The sequence below is a fragment of the Lupinus angustifolius genome, chromosome LG06 (assembly GCF_001865875.1).
Source record: "Lupinus angustifolius cultivar Tanjil chromosome LG06, LupAngTanjil_v1.0, whole genome shotgun sequence".
In the NCBI taxonomy this organism is placed as follows: domain Eukaryota; kingdom Viridiplantae; phylum Streptophyta; class Magnoliopsida; order Fabales; family Fabaceae; genus Lupinus; species Lupinus angustifolius.
The window spans coordinates 29,221,528-29,246,107 of record NC_032014.1 but is presented as its reverse complement, the minus strand read 5'-3'; the positions used below and the strand labels follow the sequence as shown (position 1 = coordinate 29,246,107).

Here is a 24,580-nt window from a genome sequence, read left to right as displayed (position 1 = left end):
TGGAATTCTCTCAACACGAGGAATTGACCACTATCACATTACATCCACTTTGGTTGGATCAATAATTTCATTAGTTTGAGATATGATTTAAAACATAATTGGGATAGTAGATCCTTATAATAACATGTTCCAAGAATTCTAATTGACACTCAAAACAACACTTCTCAATTACCCATGTGAGAAGATTGCTATCAATTACTCACCAAACTGTTGAGGAAAAAATATGTTCTAAAATTTTATAACTTCATTGGATATAGTGTCTGAATCGTAGATATTATGAACCTTGAACGTCCACGATACTAACACATCACAACTTAGTTCACTCACTCTTAAATCTTATCAGTAACTAAGATTGGACCAACTACGTGCTCTATTCACCCAACATCCTCAATCCATTTTTAAATAATTGTCTTTTTTAGAGAAAAAATATTTACTTTTTATCTATCTCCTCTAAATTGTCATAACTATTATATAGAGAGAAAAATCAAATTAGAAAAATATTATACAAATTTAGGTTTCAACCTTTATATATTCCAATTTTTTTATTATAGTGTCTAATGATAACGGGAAACCAAATAAAATTGTGTATATTAAAAGGGACTAGAGATATTTAATACAAAAAGATATTGCTTAGTTTGAGTGCTACACAATATTATAATCTTAAAAGAAAATTATGCAGTATCGAATGCATTAATAAACGATCGAAGAACACGAAATTTGAACAATAAAAAAGGAAATTAATGTCACAAGCATGATAACTTGATAAGACATCTTGGCCATAGGTGAATTATAAGGTGTTGTTTTGGGTTGTCAGAATTGGAACACATTTTGTCATAAGGTGGCTGCAATGTTGAATTATGAGAGGATTCCTTCACATATATTATTTAAGATTTGTGTAGAAGTATGGTTTCATGGCCAAAACATCCTTAACCCTGAATCCCCAAGGTCGAGAATTCGATTCCTGAGAGCGACACTTGTTAGGAGAGACAACCATAAACCCTAAAAGGAATTAGTTCATTACCCAAAAAAGGTAAGGAATAAAGTGTTTTAAGAAATATAGTTTCAGTTGGAGTGAGGAATTAGTTCCTTACCCAAAAAAGGTGAGAAATAAAGTGTTTTAAGAAATATAGCTTCAAGATAGCAATGGAGAATTTTGCCTGCATGGCTATGCTGAAGTTCGATATTGAGACAGCTGGTTGGTTTCATTATCACAAAGCTGCTCCAAAATTGGCTTGGTTCCAAGATATCGAATCTACGCTTCTAGCTTTTGGTATTGGGGATATGCTGATGCAACAAGGTCGACCTTTGGCCTTTGTTAGTCAAGCATTATCAGAGAAACTCAGTGAAATCAATGAAGGAAAGAGAATCTTATTACAACTACTTTTGAGGTCAAAAAATGGAGCCAATATTTGCTAGGTAAGGATAGACCAAAGAAGCTTGTAATTTCTATGGAGCAAAGAGGTTTGGATTGGGGAGAAGCAAAATTGGGACACTAAACTGTTGGGTTATGATTGGAAATAGGCTTATAAACCACCAAGTGAAAGTAGGGCCAAAAATGCTGAAAATTATGTCAAGGGTTGTGATGTATAATAAAGCTTAGTTTTGGGGAGCTGCTCCAACTAGATTTGGAAGAAATTTCCTTAAGACTACATTGGTAGCCTACCTAAGTCACAAAGGGAATGAACTCAGAACCTTGGTGGTCATGGATAGAGACTAACAAGGAACAGCTTTTGGGTACTGAAGCTGGTAGAGAACTGAAAGTCTAAGATGCACAAAAGACACAAAATCCTGCACTTTTGAGGACTCGTAATAGAACCAAACACATTAAATCATACAAAGATTATCATCTACATTCAATGCACCAAAATCTAATAGCTTCAACAGACTATAGTACACACTGCTACATACATTGCGGATAAAAATCAAATGGGCATGAAAGTTTTGCCTATCTGTCATTACCAGGGTATCAGAACACCCTTTCAAATCTGATATCATTATAAATAAAATCCATTTAGAAACTGGGGAGAAGAAAACAATTGCTAATCAAATGTTTTCTTCTGCTACCCTTTAAATAAAATCCATCTAGAAAATAAGCAATAATAGATACTGCTAGAAGCCCTTACAAGTTACAACAGCTAAACTTAGCTCTAACTACAGATAAAAATACTGCCCATAATTAAGTTTTACCACATATATTGTCTAACAGGACGCCTAAAACAAAACAAGGGCACTAGAAGGACCAAACCAGGGAAAGAAATATCCAAGTTGGACTTTGATTGCATAGACCTAAGCATGGGCAGTAGAAGGCCCAAACCCGAAAAAGAACATCCAAATTCAACTTTGATTGCATGGACCAAAAACATACTGGAAGGCCCAAACAAGAGAAAGGAATCTTGAAGTTTGATAGCATGCACCTTCAACAAGCAGAAGACTAGATAGATATCCACATCTTAGCTTCTTGCACGCTTCTTGCCAATCTTGACCTCACTTCCACCACCACCAGCTTTCAATGAACTTGATTTCTTAGCCTTGGTATCTTCCACAACCTCATTTGCTGAATCTTCTGAGTCATTGTCATCATCTGAATCTTCCAATAATTTGAATTTCACCTTGCTAGTGCCATTGGAGTTAGATTTGCCACCACCACTTTTGCTTGATTTTGCTGCCTTGGAGGAGGTAGCAGCAGTCTTAGATGTTGTTTCTTGCTTAAGTTTTCCAGTCTTTGGGGTTTCTTGCTTAGCCTTACCAGAGAGTTTTGGTGTTCTAACAACATCGTCTTTACCAGTGTCATCGGATTTACTGCTACTCATTTTCCGGGCAGCAGCATCTATAAATTTACCAATGCCTCCACTTTTGGGAGTATGATTCTTAGTTTTCATAATGACTTCATCATCAGACTCGGTAGCAGCAATCTTGGGAACTTTGGATTTGCTGCCATCTTTGGATCTATGGCTAGACTTAATGGACTTCCCCCTTGATTTACTGGATGTGGCTCCTCCACCACTAGAAATTAAAAGTGAAAAATTGAGACATCAAACAAAGGATGGAACAGACATCAATTTTTAGGACATTTATCACAAACCTTATAGAAGCATCCTTATTTCCTCCCTTTCTTGATTCAGAAGTACTTGTTTTGCCTTTCTTTTTCGGGGGGCTGAATATAGTAATAGAAAAGCAAATGTAAATGAAGACCAAAGCCAAAAAGTAAACACTTAGCACAGGTAGGAAGCAAAATCACCAAATACAACAGCAAAAAGTCATATTCAATTGAATCGTTTATATCTGAGGAAGCAGAAAACTCAAGCAATGCACTACATTTCTTTCACTTACCAAAAGATTGGAATATTTATGGAATATTGTTAAGCAGAAAACTCTAAAGCAATGACAAAAGACATTGAACACAGATTGACTATAACATCAAAATATACACCATAGAAGTACCATCCACTCCCCACTGACAAATTGGCTATAACATCACAAATTTAGCTCAGAATTATGCCATAAGACACAAATCATATGAAAAGTCCTTTTTTTTTCAATTCAACGTGACAAATGGGAAAACCAGGATTCATAAAAGAAACAAATATTTGTAGATATGGTAGGTTTAGCTCTCAGGGGCATAGTCAAGGTAGCATTCATAGAACACATCAAACAGATCTATAGAACACATGTTTATACACTTTCCGTAAGAGGTTAACACCACACAATATGATAGAATACAAGGGTGCATGCAAAGTAATTTTAAGATGGTTTTTCAAACAACACAAGAAGTTGTTCCTAAAATAAATAAAATGAACAACCAGCACATACATATCAGCTGGCGCATCAGGACTTGGGTGATCAGCTCCTTCTTCCTGTTACATAAATAATTGCCATTAACTTATAAGCATAAAACTTCATTCTACAAAATAAAGGGCAGCAGAGACTCACCACATCTGAATCAGCACCACCTGTAAGAATTTCCCATGTTTCATTTTTAAGATTCAATATTTCGATGTCACCATCATCATATGTGACCTAAAATAGAAAGAGGCAAGTGTCAGAAGATAATAACTATAGTAAGTGTTTTTGGGCATTTAAAATAATACTTTTAGTAAGAAATTAAGCCATCTTGAGTTTTCTACAAGTAGAAAAAGGTAACATTTGCATTTAGATGAGAAACCCTATACATCAGATGATAAACAAACAAGTTTTACTGTGAAATACAGGAGATGAAGGGGGAGGGTAGAAAGATGGTTGTATAGGTAGTAAATCACCTGGTGCATCTTTTTGGAAGGAATAAAACATTCAACAACACCTTCATAAAACCTGCAAAAAATTATAATTATGCAAACGAGAATAAACAACATATATTTCTATTCATCCAAATTCTAAACGGAAACTAAGAAGAAACAGAATATGCAGTTCTATTATAGACTCAAGCTGACCAAAAAAGCTTATGCCCTAGTTCAACTGAAAAATAATTTCTATCCCAAATCCCACCTCTAACTCTACTGTTTGCCAACAGCAAATTTTACTGAAAACAACAGTCACAATTTATTATATGGAATCTGGTGTATAGCTACAGTAAGGCACAGTCTAACAGCTTATACAAGCAGCTAAAACAAGAAATATTCCAAAAGGACCAGGAAAAATATCTTGAGCTCAATAATAACTTGACCAAAGAGGTTTAAGAAAATGAACATCCCAGATAGCGGTACAGAGTAGCTAACCCCAAAATAACTATATAGCATACTGTGAAGCAACTGCTACATCCTAGATAGCAGATACCATGTAATTTCTAGTTTCTAACATATAATATATCAAAACTCAGCATGCAAAACATAAGACATATATATCATCACTCAAAACCATATCTTAACTTAATGGCACAATGATCATTAATCTAGGGCATATATGCAAAATGGTATATATAACAACTAAATCCCAAATAGCATAAAAAATTCCCTGATCCCACCAGTCACACAAAGTACTTACATATCATCATCTGGCCACCAAACTTTAACACGTGTGCCAACAAGATTTTCACCATATTTCTTGATACCAGACTCCTAAGACAACAGCCAAAAGATAGCAAACTAAGTGTAAGAAGAAAATTAAAATTCTGTAATCAGCAAAAACTGGATAGAATTACATGTGTTCTGGAACTACTTCACAAAATAAGATATATAATTCACATATAACATATGAAAGAAGTGAGCCCATATGAAAACTTTCATATAATTACTTCCTACGCTATAATAAAAGGGAGGAAAACTAGAAGAAAAAATATAAAACAGCATAGAAGGAAACAGAAGAAAAGAACACAGAGCATTGATGGGTATATTTCACCAAATCAGTGGAGCATTTAATAATGATGGCAACAGATTTAACCATATTTGCAAAAGTCCAGCATAGAAACCATATGGCTGCAGAAAGAATATTCCCAGAGGACCAACCTGCTCATTAAATTTTCATTACATACTGTAACAGTTAAGGAACAAGGTACATACATTTTCTTTTCCAGGAGTGTGTTTCCTCTTCAAGTTTGTCTTAGGAAGCTCCTCTGAATCTTCAATTGATTTCGTAGCTGACTTTGACAAGGACACAATTTCCTAAATAATTTATACCAATTCCATTACTCGTTTAATTTAAAATTTTATTTTCAGATAGTTAAAAAGGAAAAAGAAATATCATGTTGCATTAATATAAATAAATAATAGCAAAGAAAAAGCTCTACAGCAAGCACGGAAGTACCTTATCCACATTTTTAACAGAAGATTTTGCTGCACCTATTTCAGAGTTAGCTTTTCCTGGCCCCAGCTTTTTCTTATCGGATCCACCACCACCCTTGCTACCAGCTTCTGTCTTCTTGTCTAATTGCTTTTTTGCATCAGGTTCACTTGCAGTCCCATTTCCTTTTTTGACTGAATTGAACACAATATTTTTTTCCACAGCAGAAGCAGGGCCAAGTGCCTTTTTTACAGACCGCTTGGTAGGCTTTGCTTCTGAATCACTTGTTTCTTCATAGACCTTTTTTGAAACATCCTTTGTGGCCACTTTTTTTGCAGAGCTATCTTTCTTTTTAGATCGTCCAAGGTTCTTTGAACGATTTTCACCATGGAGGCTCACTCTTGGTGAAGGAGAAGAAACCGGATCAGATACACCATCACCTGCTTTGAGTGATGAAATCTTGGCATCAATCTCTTTGTCGCTCTCTGAAAGTCCGGAAGCCTTAACAGAATCATCCTCATTGAGAGAACTGGGAACTTCCTTGCTGTGACTTTCAGAGTCAATCACTTTCACATCATCCTGCACATTAGCTGCCGATTTTGTTGAAGAGCTAGATTGTCTCCCACCCTTCTTGTTGGCTAGACCTTGATTTTGATCACTATCATCATCTTCCTTGCTATGAATTTCGGACTCAGACACTTTCTCATCTTCCTTCACATTAGCAGGATATGAACCTTTGGGAGGCTCCGCCGATTTTGTAGAAGAGATAGGTTTCCGCTTTCCTCTCTTCTTGGTGACTTGACCTTGCATCCTAACATTATTGTCACCTTCATTGCCATGACTTTCAGATTCGATAATTTTCTCATCTTCCTTCACATTAGCAGGATATGAACCTTTGGGAGGTTCTGCCAACTTTGTAGAAGAGATAGGTTTCCTCTTTCCTCTCTTCTTGGTGACTTGAGCTTGCTTTTGATCATTATTGTCATCTTTATTGCCATGACTTTCAGAGTTGATCACTTTCTCGACTTCCTTCACATTAGCAGGATCTGCACGCTTGGGAGGTTCTGCCAATTTTGTTAAAGAGATAGGATGACTTCTTCTCTTCATAGTGGCATCACCTTGTTTTTTATCACTATTGTCATCCTCCTTGCTATGACTATGACTGTCAGAGTCAACCACTTTCTCATTTTCCTTGCTATGACTTTCAGAGTCAATCACTTTCTCATCTTCCTTGCTATTACTTTCAGACACAATCACTTTCTCATATTCCTTGCTATGACTTTTAGAGTCAATCACTTTCTCATCTTCCTTCACATTAGCAAGATATGAACCCTCAGAAGGTTTTGCTGATTTTGCAGAAGAGATAGTTATCGTTGCTCTCCTCTTACTGGATTGATCATGCTTTTTTTCACTATTGTCAACTTTTTCAGTGTCCAAATTGGTGGGATCCTCATTAGCTGAAAAATGAATACCTTTGGACTGAACAGTACAGTCAGTAGCTTCTTGCTTTTCTGGGGACTTCGAATCTACCAAAGTGCCATCTTCTGCAGCCTGTGGATTGCCATTGTTCGTCCCTGACTTAGGGGAATGGTTACTGACTGGATTGTCTTGTTGAGGTGGTGCAGATGAATTATCTTGTTGAGGTGGTGCAGCTTCTTTTGCATCCTCTTTAATCACCTGGCCGAACACAATTTGACAAGTTACAGTTTCCAATGCCAAAGGATAGATAATGGAATATACAAATATAAAAATGGAAAAAAAATAGTGAAGAAAAAACACACTGGTGCCGACTCATCTGGTGGCTCTTTCACTGATTTGCTCTCGTCTCCCTGGAACAAAATAAACTTTATCATAAGTTATCTAACATAGTCAAACAGATAGTCATAAAAATGAAAGCATAAATTTTACCGCATGCTCACTAGTAGTAGATCCATCATTTTGTTCCAAGCTACCAGATCCATCATGGCATATTGAAGCAAGAATATTACTGTAATCATTGAAAGAAATACCCAAGGTATTCACGGCTTGCACCAAGTAGGGTTTAAGCTTGGTTGCACAACTTTCAAGGACATTCTCCACCAACATTTTAGCAATTGGCAAAACTTCCTAAAAAAAATGGAGATGACTGGTTAAAACTATTAAAAATATCAGCAATGAAAACATGGTTCAATTTTAACATCAAAATCTACACACACAAAAAAAAAAAGAATAAATAAAATTGTGAGCCTACTACCTCAGTTTCTTTCTTTATGCTGTCCAAGAATAGAGACAGTAAGTTTGGGGATATATCTTCACTTTCCTCTAGAACAACCGTCATAACGTTTTGCATGGATGAAAAAACATGCTCTGGATGATGCTCCCTGAAAATTACATGCGGAGGTTAGAACCAAGTCCACACATTGTTGCATCTAACTGAACATAGAAGGTTAGAACCAAGTTCACACATTGTTAGAACAACAGTGGTAACGTTTTGCATGGATGAAAATTACACGATGGTCCCTGACAAGACACACTACCCCTTGCTGAGAAGAAAATGGCTGCTGAATGTCTTTGAATCAAATGTTTATTTGCATTTAGCAATAAATCAGTTGCCTCTTTTATCTTATAGTTTTCATCATGCAAATAATTTAATGATTAAGTGCAATAAAAGCTCATATCTAGGTATATCAAAAGAAGAAAAACAAGTCAGATGAGAAACATTAAGATACTCATTTCGAACTAACAATGATAGAGACATCAGAACTCAGAGCCACGTGGAGCATCAACTATGACATTTGATATTTGATCAATAATAATTTCGTAATGCATATCTTAAAATATATTACATCTAAAGTTACTGATCACTTACATAAAATAGCTCACACAGGCTATGGTGCGAGAGATTTTATCATCCATGAAGTGAAAAAAAGATGCAAATTGCAATCACAAAGCATAAGAAGCTATTATGATGCTGGACTTAAATACAGCGATTCTTACCTTATTTCCTTCAAGAAATGCTGAAACATCTCCAAAATCAGGTCATCACATTCAAGATCCAGCATTAGCACACATGACCTGACTTTTGAAACTGTTTCAAGAATCTCGGTCCTCTTTCTATATGATCTGCTTGACATATCATGTAGATTTTCAAATGAAGATACAATTAATTGAAAGGCCTCCTGAAAGAAAAATGACATTGTTGAAACTTAACAGGTATAATTTGTAAATAGCATGATAATAGGATAACTAATTTCTAGATGAAAATAATTGTGCAGACCTTCATTGGGTCATCATCTAATGGAGCGTCAGGTGCAGAGATTCTTGTTATCTCACTGATGCAGGAGGCAACAGCAACTTTCACGTCAACATCAGCATGCCTCAGAAGTTCATCACCAATTAAAGCAAGCAACAATGGAGCCACTGCACCTTGGGCAGGTCCAGCAGATTCCTGTGCAACCAATCTTAAGCAATGCTCAACTTGCTGCAGTGCCAAAAAACGATATATGATCAAACAAACATGACTTAGATACTTTGTCAACCATAAACATAAAGTTAAGATCATGACATCATGTTCTGTGACATCATATCATTTATCAAAAGGACACTCTTGAACTTAAGCTTTACATCAAACCCATGTTGTGTACTTCAAGAGCTACTAGTTGACAAGGAAAGTTAAACAATGCTTTTCACAGATTTGCGATATTTGCTAAATTACACCCCAGGAACATGAATACATTACCAACAATAAGGGCTAAAATTAAAGTCTATTAAAAACATGTAACTAAAATCTCAAACACATCATCCAAAAGATACTAGGTATTCTAGCTCAAAATCCTAAATATACAAGTTAGTATCCTTCTTTTTTCTCCCAAAAACAAATCTAGTCCAGCATCATTTATTTATAATAAATACAGTTTTATCTTTGTCACCCAGCTGTATCTTCAGCATCATCATTCAATTCATTTTTCTATTCACAACACTCATTTAAAGCAGCCTGAACATCACAGCAAATGCAAACAGTAAGTGTGCAAATGAGCATTGCAGCAAAAAGAAACATAAACTTAGTTACTAGAAGATGGCATCTAAAATAATTTGCATTCAACTCATAAAGATTAACATTGAATTCAATTCAATCGCAAATGAATTCACTCATGCAAGGAAATCTAAGACTTCGATACAAAAGAAAAACAGAGAATATATAGAAAACAATTGAAATTGCTAAACTTCAAATAAGAAGCTGGTTCAAAGTTAAACATAGAGTTATAGAAAACATTTTAAGTTGATATACAGCGTTTTAAATTGCACTCCGCGGCCACTACTACGGTCTCCGGAGTCTTACAATGGCAACACCCCGCATCTGCCCCAATTTTCAGCAATCAACCAAACAGAGAGAGCTATGTAAAACACTGTTGCTATAACAAAAAAACTAGAAAACAATTGGAGTTGGTACAAACAACTTTTGACAACAAAAGATCTCAAAAAGGTTAAGGATGCTTTACAATTGAAGAATAAACAAATAAAAATTATAATAACAAAGGAGTTATAAGAAAATTAAGGAACTTTAACAAATTGAAGTTGCTACAAACAATTCCAGAAACTCATAAACACAAAATCAATTCACAAAACCCTAAAAAAACACGATTCAACAAAGAGAGAGAGAGAGAGAGATTATACTTGAAGAAGCGGGATAAGCTCGTCGGTTGTGGAAGGAGGATGAAGGAGGTTGTTGGTAACTTGTAGAAGCCTCTGATCAAGGTCGTTGTCTTCTTCAGGTGAAGCCATTGTTGATCGAAATGAATAAAATCACAGAAACGAAATTAGGGTTCTTCCTTTTTCTCTTCTTCCCGTTGAAGTGTATTCAGAAAAAGAGAGAAACGGAAGGGAAGGGAGAGAGATATAGAGAGATATAGAGAGATTTAGAGAGAGAGATATTTATATATAGAGAGAGAGAGTGAGATTTTAAGGATGAAAAGAAAATACTTCGATGAGAAAATGAAAAACCTATGTGATATACATCACATATATTTAAATGATTAAAATATTAGTAAAGAAAAGAAAACATTAAAAATTTAGTCTAAATAATTAATTTTTTATTGTTTTTTGATTAAGAAAATAATTAAATCTAATTAAATATTATATAACCTATGAAAGAAATATCCAGTTGATATTTAGTTGTTAATATATTTTGGTTTAAATTTGAATTTTGAAAATCTAAATTGTGATTTCAAATCAATTCTTGCGAGTTTTTAAACTTTGATTAAAATTTGGGCCCGAAATTTTAATTTGGACATTTCAAGAGTGTATTCCACTCAATTTTAGGGAGTTGGTGAATTTTAATTTGGGTTTTAAGATTTAATTTGGGTGTATCATAACTATATTTAGCTTAGTTCTAGAATGTTATTGAATTTTGATTTAAATTTGAATTTTGAAATTTATTTTGAGAGTTTGGATGGTAGGTGGTTTCAACATGTTAATGATTTTGATAAAAGAAAATTGGTTTTGAAATTAAATCTAGAAGCTTCAGATCTAGCTCTATTCCCAAGAGTTTGTGAAAACAATATCCAACTCGTTTCTGGCAGTTAATAACTTTTGATCTAAATTTAAATTTTGAAATCTAATTTGAGAATCTGAATGTGGTTTCAACTCAATTATTGGGAGTTTTTAAATTTTGATTAAAATTTGGGTTTGAAAAATTAATTTGGAAATTTCAAGAGGATCCCACTCAATTTTAGGGAGTAGGTGAGTTTTGATTTAAATTAGGGTTCTAAATTTAATTTGAGTGTTTCATAGATGTATTCAGCTTAGTTTTAGGATGTTCTTAAATTTTTCTTTAAATTTGGATCTTGAAATTTATTTTGGGAGTTTCAACGATGATTTCAGCATAGTATCCCAGAGTTAATAAATTTTGATTTAAATTATGATTTTGAAGTTAAATCAAGGCGTTTCATAAGTGGATCTAGCTCCATTCCCGAGAATTTATTTGAATGTGATATTCATCTCATTTTTTAGAGTTAATAACTTTTGATTTAAATATTATATACCTTAGTACTTGAAAGTTGATTTAAATATTGATTTTGGAATTAAATCTAGACACTTCAGAAATAGATCTAACTTTATTCCTAAGAATTTGTTTAAATGCAACATCCAACTCATTTTCGGGAGTTAATAACTTTTTAGTTAAATATTATTCACCTCACTACTTGAAAGTTGATTTAGACATTGACTTTCAAATTAAATTTAGACACTTCACAAGTGGATCTAGCTCTACTCCAAAGAATTTATTTGAATGCAAATTCCAACTCATTTTGAAGAGTTAATAACTTTTTATTTAAATATTATTCACCTCGCTATTTCAGAATTGATTTATAGATTCATGTTGAAATTAAATCCAGACACTTCGAAAGTGCATTTGCTCTATGCCCAAGATTTGTTTGAATAGAATATCAACCTCATTTTGAAGAGTTAATAACTTTTTATTTAAATATTAACTACCTTAGTGCTTAAAATTTGATTTAAATGTTATTTGAAATTATATATAGACGCTTCAAAAGTGGATCTAGCTTTATTCCCAATAATTTGTTTGAATGCGACTCATTTTCGAATATTAATAACTTGCGATTTAAACATTATCCACCTCACTCCTTGAAGTTGATTTTCAAATTGAATCTAGACATTACGAAAGTGAACCTAACTCTACCCTTAAGAATTCGTTTGAATGTAATATCCAACTCATTTTTTAGAGTTAATAATTTTTTATTTAAATATTATCCACCTCACTGCTTGAAGTTAATTTAAAAATTAAGTTTAGACACTACGAAAGTGGACATAGCTCTACTCTTAAGAATTCGTTTGAATGTAATATTCAGCTTTTGAAATTAATAACTTTTGATTTAAATATTATCCACCTCACTACTTTAAAATTGATTTAAATATTGATTTTGAAGTTAAATCTATACACATCGAAAGTAGATTTACCTCTATTCCCAATAATTTGTTTGAATGCAATATCCAGCTCATTTCCTAGAGTTAACAACTTTTGATTTAAATATTATCTACCTAATTCCTTGAAGTTGATTTAAATATTGATTTTGAAATTTAATCTAGACACTTCGAAAATACATCTAGCTCTTTTCCTAAGAATATGCAATATCCAACTCATTTTTTGGAGAGTTAATAACTTTTGATATAAATATTATTCACCTCACCACTTTAAAGTTGATTTAAATATAGATTTTAAAATTAAATGTACACACTACAAAAGTGAATCTAGCTCTATTCCCAAGAATTTGTTTGAAGCATTATCAAGCTCATTTTCGGGAGTTATTAACTTTTGATTTAAACATTATCTACCTTAGTGCTTGAAAGTTGATTTAAATATTGATTTCGAAATTAAATCTTTACGCTTCAGAAATAGATCTAACTCTATTTTCAATAATTTGTATGAACATAATATTCAACTCATTTTCGAGAGTTAATAAATTTTGATTAAATATTATCCTCAATGCCCGAAAGTTGATGAATTTAGATTTAAATTTAAGTTTTAAAGTTTAATTTGAGTGTTTCAAATGAGAATCCAACTCAGTTTTTAGGAGTTGATGAATTTTGATTTGAACATGAATTTTAAATTTTTTAATTTGATTATTTCAAAGAATTGAGTTCTCATAAATCTATAAATTTGAATTCAACTAAATTCTTGGGAGTTGTGAAGTTTTGTATAAATTTGGGTTTATAAATTTAATTGGTGTATTTCAAAGATGGATGTAGGTGTGTTCTATATTTTTAAATTTTAGAAAATATGAGTTAAAAGGGAGATATGGCTCATTTACTTTTTATTATGCCCAAAATGTGTAATATAAATGACTGATAGATGATGTATTGAATGTGTATAAACTTCTTTATAGTAACCATATATATATATTACACTCAAGCAAAAATGATTCACTTACCAAACAATTTTGGTTTTGAAATTTAATTTGATTTAAATTTGGTTTTGGAGTATACCTTGGATTTAATTTAATTTTCCTTCCATGTGGCAGATTTATTTAATGTTGCTTTCCTTTCAAGTGACAAATTTATTTAATGTTGCTTTCCTTTCATGTGATAATGGAAGGATATGTAAATATTTTAAAAACTTCATTGATTTTAATTTTGGTATGGAATCAATAATTTTGTAATCATTTTTGAGTGTAGTATGTAATGCTGTATAGGGATAGCAATATGGTCGAGCGGATATGGATAGTGTATACTTATAACCTTATTTACGCTATTTATATGTATCCCTGTGGATAGTAGGTATTCATGGATACCCAACATGTTAAAATTGTATTTTTATATATTTTATAATAATTAATATGTGAAAATTATTATTAACTGGGTAATTTGATATGTATATTATGATAATTTTTTATTACAGTCTGATTAGTAAAATTTATTATGACATATAATAAAATGAACAAAATATAATATTAAAATAATAAAATATATATAAAGTATTTAAAATATTTAATTAAAATATATATGTGAGTACCTACATAGTGGATATTATAATATTCATTCTCACTCATAAACTATTTTTGTGGGCACTCATTACATCTATTTCGATGTGTAACCGCATATCATAGATTTTTATTATTCCTAATCTTGTCATGTAATACATATAGTCAAATCAAAAATCATAAATAATGAAACTATTTATAATAAGTAGTCAACAAATATAATAATTTAAATTTAAATTGTCTCAACAAGCGACATAATTAAGTAAAAAACATGAAACAATATATGAACATAAAAGTATTGTTAATTCCAAAAATTAATTATATCTCTTAATTTAAAAAAAAATGCTACCAACCATTTTCGTGAAAATAGAACAACTTATTTTGTCTGAAATTGAAGTATTCGTGTTTTAATTACAAAAATAGAAATTGATAAAATATTAATTGTTTTATACATAGAGTAATAGTTAATAGCATTTACTAAAAATGAGAGGAATAATTAAGAATTAATTAAAATAATTAAGAAAATGGAAAAGATAAAGTTAGCCTTTGTTTTTTCTTCTAAAATAATGGAAAAAGAAAAATAGTAGAACATGTATCACTTTATCTTATTTGGTAGAGAAAAAGAGTTGAAATAGATAAACAGAAATTTCTTATCCACCATTTTTTGTTTTTATTGGAGATTGAGGAGAAAAAGTGAAAATAGATGTATAAGCATATCAATATCCCCTATGATAAATAAGTGTGTATTTTTCAAAAAAAAATAATATTTAATTATTCTCATTTCATCTCCGACCAAATAACCATAAGAAAGAAGAAAACACGTATTTTATTTTTATTTTTCAGTCATACCAAAAAAATAAAGGCAAATATTTACTCCTTTTTCTTATCTCTTACCTCTTTCTTCTATCACACGTTTTTATTTTACTAGCAAAGAAATTGTTAGAATGATAAAACATCTCTATTTTGATTATTTTGGATTTTTTATTAATAGCAAATTGATACTTGGAATTTATTTCATATTATTTTTTAGTTTTTACATAGAAAAATAAAAAAAAATAGAAAAAAAAATGAAACAAAGTGATATTTTTAATTTTATTAGGGAAAATAGATATATTTTTACAAACTAAAAGACCCTTGTAAAATATTTAATGACTAGAATGAAAAAGTATTTTTGTACAATATTTTAATTAAAAAATTAATGAGAAACATGTAACGAGTAAATTTGTAATATTTTTAATATTTATTTTGATTTTTATATTTGAAATAAAAAATATCTTGATATAAATATACATATGGAATGGAGGGACTAGTGCCCATAATATATATTTTAAATTAAATAAAACATAGCAATTCCTGTAAAATATTAAATATATTCAAAATGATAGAATTTACTAAATATTTAAATTAATTAATAATTAAATAAATTACTTTAATTCAGAAGTGGGAAAGTAGGAAGTTATTAAACTCTTAATTATCGAAATAATAAAATTAGTAAGTACTTTATAATTAAACATAAATATATATATTTCTAGATATAAAATAATCAAACAAATTTAAAAATATTTACAGTAAACTTAAGATATACACAACATGAATTTGTTAGGAAGTAATTTATATGAATACAATTAGACATAATTAATATCCTAGGAGTTATGGAAATTAGGGAAAAATATTGAATTCATTCATGTCTTCATCTCACCAATCTCTTTACAATTTAAACAAGATGGAATTGAAAATATATAGATAGAGTTAATCTACACCATACACTTGTGTAGATCAAATTAAAAGGACATCAATTAAAAGACAGTTCTATTATTCTAGAATATAGTCATTAGTCCAAATGGGCTTAGCTACATTTCTCTTGGGTCTCCCAGTGTCATTTTGGGCTCTATCATTGCCCAACCCATCAAGAGCAATCTTGTCCCCAAGGTTGTAATTTGGAGTGTGTGCCTTAGGCCCAACAGATGACTCTGGCCTGGTGGACACGTGAATAGTAGAGTGGTTGACCGTGACTTTGGGGGTATCACGTGTTGTAGAGGAATCCAATGTAGTTGGAGGCAAATTTGAATTGTGAATAAATGACATTGAAGGAGCATTAATTGTTGGTTGGGAACCCAAAACATCACACGGTGCAGATTGATTCTACACTCCAACGGGTGACTTATCCAATGGTGGACAGCTGGACAACTTTGTGCAGTCTGGGGGCACGTGGCTCGAGACACGTGAAGCGGGTTGGGTCAGACACGGTAATTCATGTTGACTGTTGGATGTAAATCCTTTGTTGTATCTAGTTGGTTGTGAACATGGGGCCCATGTGGAATTGTCCTATGTGTTGGGTTCATTGAACCTGTACGACTTTTTAATTAGAGAGAGAGCCATTGGATGAACTTTTTTCTATGTCACCGAAATCCAAGGGTGGAGAGGCTGGCACGGTAATTGGGTGAAACTCTGGATTAATGTTTTGTCTTGGGGAAGTCTATTAGTTGGCATATGAGAAAGTACATACTCATGTGAACCATTATTCACATTTCTCCCATTTCTCTCTTCTGAAACTGCATGCTCTTTTCTCTCTTCAACTTTCTTTTTCACAACTTCATTCTTTGGAAGTAGGTATGAGCTCTCATACATGACTGTGTGTACTTATTTTATGACCTCTCCCACTAGAAGGGGAATAAAGTTAACACTCGGGTCTCCATGGAATTTTCGAAGAAGAGAGACATGGAAAACGGGATGTATCATTGAAGAAGGAAGAAGAGCCAATTCGTACGCCACTAACCCGATCTTGCGAGTCACTTGATACGGTCCAAAAAACCTTGGTACCAGTTTATTGGATAACCGTCGTGCTATGGTGGTTTGACGATAAGGTTGCAACTTCAACAACACCCAATCATCCACGTTAAAGGTAATATATGTTCTTCCGGTGTTTCTTTGTGCAACCATTCTCTGTTGTGCCCGTAAGAGGTTTTTTTAGTAACAAAATGGTTTCTTTTCTGTCTTGTAGGGTATCTAACACTGGTTGGGATACATTATTGTTGGGCACAAAGTCTAGAAGTGTGGGTGGTTTTTGGCCGTTGAGAACTTCAAATGGGGTCGTTCCGATATTCCGCTAAGGGAAGGGTGGGTGGGCACAAAGTCTAGAAGTGTGGGTGGTTTTATACCAATATTCCGCTAAGGGAAGGTGTTGATACCACTTCCGCGGTTAGGAACCAGCGAAACACCATAAGTAAGTTTGGATGCATCGATTCACCACCTCTGTTTGGCCATCAGATTAGGGGTGATAGGTCGTGATGTAACATAGAAAGGTACCTTGGCGACGGAAGAACTCCTTCCAAAAAGAGCTTAGGAAGATCTTGTCTCGGACCGAAATAATAGATCGAGGAACCCCATGAAGCTTCACGATTTTGGTCAAGAAATGACCTGCCAGCACTTCGGCCGTGAACTTGGTGGGTAAGCCGATGAAATGAGCATATTTTGAGAGTCGGTCCACTATGACCCAGATTATTGTATGGTTGTGATACATGGTCACGTTGGTTATAAAATCCATCGAGACATCATCCCATACTTTATTAGGAATAGGAAGATGTTGAAGTAACCCATTTGTTTTTGTTGGAGCATATTCATTGTATTGACATGCTAAACATTGTTGAATGTTTGCTTTTGTGTCTTTGTAAATCCCAAGCCATTAACAAGAGGCGGCCAGCCGATCAAGGGTGGGCTTAAGACTTGAATGACCCGAAGTGGGAGCATCATGGAATTCTGTGATGAACTCTTGGCGAAGTCGACCGATGTCAAGTATGTAGATCCTTTGATCATAGAATGAAAGTCCTTTGGAAAAATGAAATTTTTGCCGCATTGATGGATTTGTTTCACTTTTAATGATGAATTGTTCGCCTTCTGATGTGAGGTAATACTCCCACAACTTGTCCAAGATGGAGGGAAGTGGAGAGGACAAAGCTGAGAAAACTAGAGGCTCATCCGAGTGTAGAAGGGATAAGGCATTCACCACTCTGTTAGAGGTACATGTTCTATACTTTATTTCATATTGAAACCCTATCAATTTGGTCGCCCATTTTTGCTGCTCTAGTGTATGTAGGCCTTGAATCATTAAATATTTGAGACTCTGTTAGTCTATGAGTATTCAGAATGGTTTACCGATTAAATATTGACACCATTTTTTACTGCTTTTGTTACAACATACATTTCCCGGGCATAGGCTGAAGCATGTTGCATGTGAGGCGACATCTTCTTGCTGAAAAATGCCAAGGGGTGGTCTGCGTGAGTCAACGCCGCCCCCAATTGCCACAGATGAGGCATCAGTTTCCACATCGAACACTTTGCTGAATTCAGGCAGTCAGGACACGAGTTTTAGTCATTTCTGCTTTTAATTTTGTAAAGGCCAACTGAGCCTCTTGTGACCATGTCAAATTGTGATGCTTGAGTAGATCGGTGAGTGGAGAGGCGAGTGAGGCATACTGCTTTACAAATTTTCTGTAAAAACGGTAAGACCTAAAAACCACGGAAAGTTGTGAGAGTGTGAGGCGGTGGCCAATCCATCATCGCCTGGATCTTATTTGGATCTTGCTACACACCGGCAGTTGATATAATGTGCCCCAAATAACCAACCGAAAAGACTCCAAAGGCGCACTTTGATAATTTGGCATAAAATTGATTAGAAGATAATAACTCTAATACAATAGATAAATGATGCAAGTGATCCTCAAGATTAGCACTATAAACAAGAATATCATCAAAGAAAACAAGCACAAACCGCCGTAAGTGAGGCTTGAGCAGATCGTTCATGGCTGATTGAAAAGTAGATGGCGCATTGGTAAGGTCAAATGACATCACGAAGAATTCATAGTGTCCGTCAAAGGTGCAGAAGGTTGTCTTATGAGTATCTGATGGGTGTACTCGAATCTGATTATAGCATGACCGCAAGTCAATTTTAGAAAAAATTGAAGCACCATCGAGCTCATCCAGTAGCTCGTCCATTGTAGGAATTGGAAATTGATCAAGAATAATAATTGAGTTCAAAGCTATATAATCATCACAGAACCGCCACTAGCCATCTTTTATTCTCACCAACAAAACCGGAGATGAAAAAGGGCTTGTACTAGGTACCACAATGCTTGTTTGTAGCATTTTATGTAACATTGAAGTCATTACCTCCTTTTGGGAATGTGGGTATCGGTAAGGCTTGCTGTTTATTGGAGTTGAATGAGGAAGAAGGGGAATGTGATGGTCATAAGAGCGTGGTGGGGGCAAGTCTGTTGGGGTGTTTAAAACTGAGTTATAAGTTGTGAGAATAGTTTGAATGTCAGGGTGAGGGATGTGTATAAGGCTGGTTGTTTTAGTTTGGTCTAGGGTTAGGTTGGGCAATATAGTGATAGCATGGAAGGTAGAGATATTACCAGTCAGGAGTAGTCTGGAGAATTGGTGTAGAGTACAAGGTTGAAGGGAAGAACATGTTTCTCCTGTGTGAGTAATAAGAGTCTCGCCAATCGTGAATTGCATTGATGGAACAACAAAGTCAGAAATGATTGGGCCCAGGGTACGAAGCCATTCGATACCCAATACCACATCTGCCCCTTTAATGGGCAATAAGTAAAAAAGAATGTGAAACTCTTGGTTTTGGAGATTAATGGGTGTGTTATCACAAAACCCACTACAATAAATAAGAGCTTCGTTTCCCACCATGACTGGGAATTGGGAAGTAGGGGTAACTAGCAAGTTTAAATGATGAGCAATTCGTGGTTGCAAAATATTGTGAAAGTTGCTTGTGTCAACTAGCACTGTCATATTGTGCCCAAAAATCATGCCTGAGAACTTAAGAATTTTGGGGGAAATATGGCCACCAAGGGCTTGGTCTGAGATGTGAAAATGGATAAGGTCATAATAAGTTGGGGGAGGGGGGGAGGTCCTTAAGTAAAGGTTCCGGAGTGGGGAGGCTAGTGTCTAGATGACAAAGGAATTCGTCATCTAAGAGAAAGAGCAATTTTTTTGGTTGGCATTTGTGACCCTTAAAGAAATTCTCATCACAGTTGTAGCAAAGTCCTTGGGCACGACGCTCTTGCAATTGTGCAGTGGATAAGCAACAAATAAGAATGGATAAAGGTGGTGGTTGTGGCGATGGGGTGTTGGGGGGCTATGTATGTTGGTTTTGGGTTGTATTGTTGTGTGGGTTGGAATCCAAAGCACGAGGTTTTGGATTGGGTACGGGTAATATCTCTTAGTTTAGCCTCCACCAGTTATGCCAACCCCAGGGTTTCAGAAATTGATTTTGGCCGCAAAATTGCTAATTCCCTTCGAATATCTAGCAATAGTTTAGAGAGAAAACAATTACAAATTACCTCTTGTGATTGGCCCCAAATTTTGTTGTTTAATTTCTCAAATTGTTGTTGGTAGTCCATAATAATACCCACCTGTTTTAATTTAAATAACCCAACTTGGTGGTTAGTGTAGGAAGAGTGCTCAAATCTGGTCTCTAAATCCTTAGTGAAGGAGTTCCAGTCTGATAATAGAGCATTGTGACACATCCATTTAAACCAACTGAGTGCTTCCCCATGCATATAGAAGGAGATCATGAGTAAGCATTGATCTGGGCGTACCATATATAGCTGAAAGAATTGTCCGCTTGAAAAATCCAATCAAGTAGTTCTAAGCCATCAAATGAGATTAGTTATAGTTTTGGAGGTCGAGGTGGGGATGGAAGGTTCGGGTTGTGTGGAAAGGGTGTTGGGTGTGTGGGGTTGGGGTGGAAAAGGGGCGAATTGGTGGGTGTGGGCTGGGTGTCGTGTGGGGTTGGGGAGATGTGAAAAGGAATTGTGAGGGGAGCCATGAGTAGGGTCTGGAGGGAAGGAAGGAAATTTTAGCAAGCTTATCAGTAATATTATGCAAAACAGTAGTAATGGCAACATGTCTTGCATCTTGTTGTTCTTGATTTTCTAACAATTTTTCGGGAGTTAATAACTTTTGATTTAATATTATCCACCTTAGTGCTTGAAAGTTAATTTAAATATTGATTATGAAATTAAGTCTAGACACTTCAGAAGTGGATCTATTTCTATTCCAAAGAATTTCTTTGAATGCAATATCTATATTAGTTTCGGGAGTTAATAACTTTTGATTTAAATATTACTCACCTCATTGCTTGAAAGTTGATTTAAATATTGATTTTGAAATTAAATCTAGGTAATTCAGAAGTGGATCTAGCTCTATTCTCCATAATATTTTTTTATTGCAATATGGAGCTCATTTTTTGGAGTTAATAACTTTTTAAAAAATACTATTCACCTTAGTGCTTGAAAGTTGATTTAAATATTGATATTGAAATTAAATCTAGACACCTCGGAAGTGGATCTAGCTCTATTGCCATGATTTTTTAATGCAATATCCAAATCATTTTTGGAAGTTAATAACTTCTATTTTAAATATTATTCACCTCTACACTTGAAAGTTGATTTAAATATTGATTTTGAAATTAAATCTATACGCTTTGGAAGTGTACCTAGCTAAATTCCCCCAAGAATTTTTTTGAATGCAATATCTAGTAATAACTTTTGATTTAAATATTATCTACCTCAATGCTTAAAAGTTAATTTAAATATTGATATTGAAATTAAATCTAGACACTTAGAAAGTGGATCTAGCTTTATTCCCAAGCATTTGTTTGAATGTAATATTCAGCTCATTTTCGAAAGTTAATAACTTTTGATTTAAATATTATCAATCTGAGTGCTTGAAAGTTGATTTAAATATTGATATTGAAATTAAATGTAGTGACTTCAAAAGTGGATCTAGCTCTATTCCCAAGAATTTATTTGAATGCAATATCTAGCTTATTTTCAAGAGTTAATAACTTTTGATTTAAATATTATCCATAGACTTATTAAAATGGGTCGGGTATAGTGGGTTAATCTGTCATAGCCCGAAAAGCTATAGGGCTTGGGTACTAAATGTTGAGCATTTTGCTTAAACAGAGTGTTTGAGCTTGATCTGACGGGTCACAATAAATTCGGGTCCATGCTAAAAAGTAATAGAGTGTCTCGACGTCTCAGTCACTCAGCCTCTTAACCACCCAACACTACCACTCAACATTTCAGCCACACGAGTCAACACTCAATGTCTCAACCACTCTGCTTCACTACTTAGGCGCTCACAGTGGTCATTGTGCGACGCTGCAACATCACCTTCACGTCTCTTCCGATACAAGTGGTGAGAAGTATTTTCTTGGATATAGCCATTTAAATTCATTTTTACTACTTCTATTATTCTATTCAAATAAATCCTCATTGCAACTTATCCATGTTTGTGTTGCTCAGACATGTTTTTCTCACGTTATCATAGGTGAAAACATCTCATCTTATGAGCAGGGAATTCCATTTTCTGGATAAATAAATATGTGCACCTAAAAAAGCATACATTTATAGCCATATAATGATATAAAGTGTCCCTTATTTGATGATGTTGTTCCATTTTTTCCATTTCCATGGTTTAATATCCAAAAGATTTCAATGGAATTTTAGACATGATTCAATGAGGTTTATAGTTGTAATTCAGTGTACAGAGTTCTTTTTTTATCTTTCCATGATTCATGTTTCCTTTCTTGATTTCCTTTCCCTCAGTCCTTGGTTTGATGCTATTATTGCTTATTTTATTTTTCATTTTGTTATAGCTTATTATATTTTCTATCTTTTTTAATACTTAATTTATTTTCCTAATTTGTTGCCCTCAATCAATGGTGTTGCTGTTTTATAAGATTTAATTTTGATACATATACTATGTATAGCACTACAAAATGGAAGAATGGCTTGTTCCACTTTATTGATTCCTAAATGTAACAGTGGCGAGTTCCACTTTATTAATTCCTAATGCTAACCTAGAATCCTATAACCAAGCCAATTATTAATTTGTTGTTGTCATTACATATTTTATTTTTCATTTTGTATAAAAATCTTTGTTTGTTTGTTTCTTCATCTATGCAGGTTTGCATATTATGGATTCCAATATTGGTGATCGTGAGATACTAGAAACCTCAGTCGGAGTTACACAAAATAATTGTGTAAATGTACAAGAGAAAGAGAGTACAAATGTTTCTCAACCTCTAATCTCTCAACCAGAACCGAAAAATGGTAAGACCCTTACTTGAGATGCATGTAGGTACTTTGAAAAACTTGTATTATAAATGGAAAAGAAAAGGCTAGTTGTGTAGGGAGTAAAAAATTATTGAGCTGTTCAACTAATAATGGAACTTCACATTTAATCCATCATGTTAACAATTTCAGTAAGACCTCTAAAAATAATGATATAGGTGTTATGCTACTTGATGGTGGCGAAGGGGGTTGAAAAAGAGGAAATTTGATCCTAAGGTTAATCGTGAGATGATATCTGAGTTGATTATTTCATATGGTCTTCCATTTAATATTGTTAAATGGAGGGTAATTAGAAGATACTAGAATTTTTTGAATGATGATTGTAGATTTATTACTAGGAATACGACTAAAAGTGATATGATGAAACTTTATGATATTGAGAAATTAAAGTTTTAATCACAATTACTTGAAATTCCTGGTTGAGTATATTTGACTTCTGATTGTTGGAGTGAATGCACGAATCATGGTTTCATTTCTTTGACTAGTCATTATATTGATAATAAATGGAAATTAAATAGTCAGATTCTTGCATTTGCTCACATGAAACCTCCATATACCAGGAAAGAATAAGCATTGAAAGTGGTGAAATCTTTAAGAGATTGGGGAATTTAAAAAAAAAAAGGTTTTCCCCTCACTTTGAATAAAGCTACTTCAAATGACAACATGCAAAACCATGTGAAAGAGCATTTAGGATTGCCAAAAATTTTGTTGCTTAATGGAGAATTTTTCATGTAAGATGTTGTGCTCACATCTTGAACCTCATTGTTCAAGATGGTTTGAAGGTTGCAAGCAACGCATTGTAAAAAATTAGACAAACTGTAAAATATATTAAGGTTAGTGAAAGTAGAACGAGACTATTTTTTGCTCGTATTGCATTGGTGGATGGGATTGATACATCAATTGGGTTGAGATCTGATTGTGTCACTAAATGGAACTCTACTTTTATAATGCTTGAGAGTGCAATCAGTTATCGACGTGCCATTAATAGTTTTAGTTTGCATGATACAAATTATTTGTGGTGTCCATTAGAAGATTAGTGGAGTAGAGCTGAAATAATATGTGACTTTTTTAGACCATTTAACTATATTACAAAATTGATATCTGGTTCTTCTTACCCCACATCATACTTGTATTTGGGGGAAATAACTATAGAGTGTATTTTGAACTCTATATTGACAAATGAATATTTGGTGATTCAAAAAATGCTCGCAGCAAGAAAGCCAAATTTGAAAAGTATTGGAG

The 24,580-nt window shown here is 33.7% G+C and overlaps 1 protein-coding gene across 1 annotated transcript; it reads right to left on the bottom strand.

Annotated features, from left to right (window-relative positions):
- LOC109350744 (transcriptional regulator ATRX-like) lies at window positions 1,860–10,618 on the bottom strand. Its single transcript, XM_019592033.1, has 14 exons — window positions 10,366–10,618; window positions 8,969–9,172; window positions 8,689–8,870; window positions 7,946–8,072; window positions 7,621–7,818; window positions 7,494–7,541; window positions 5,737–7,389; window positions 5,493–5,594; window positions 4,978–5,051; window positions 4,257–4,308; window positions 3,931–4,017; window positions 3,811–3,854; window positions 3,083–3,154; window positions 1,860–3,003 (listed from the first exon to the last, which is right to left on the bottom strand). The coding sequence occupies exons 1-14, from the start codon at window positions 10,471–10,473 to the stop codon at window positions 2,451–2,453; spliced, it is 3,504 nt and encodes a 1,167-aa protein (XP_019447578.1). The 5' UTR covers window positions 10,474–10,618; the 3' UTR covers window positions 1,860–2,450.

What these genes read in the sequence shown, in the direction of transcription:
- LOC109350744 (XM_019592033.1), bottom strand. Translation starts at nt 10,473, where the DNA reads ATGGCTTCACCTGAAGAAGACAACGACCTTGATCAGAGGCTTCTACAA. An exon ending in CACCAGATGAGTCGGCACCA is followed by an intron (nt 7,390 to 7,493) that starts GTGTGTTTTTTC and finishes GTGTTCGGCCAG; the next exon opens with GTGATTAAAGAGGATGCAAA. An exon ending in ACACTCCTGGAAAAGAAAAT is followed by an intron (nt 5,052 to 5,492) that starts GTATGTACCTTG and finishes CTGTTGTCTTAG; the next exon opens with GAGTCTGGTATCAAGAAATA.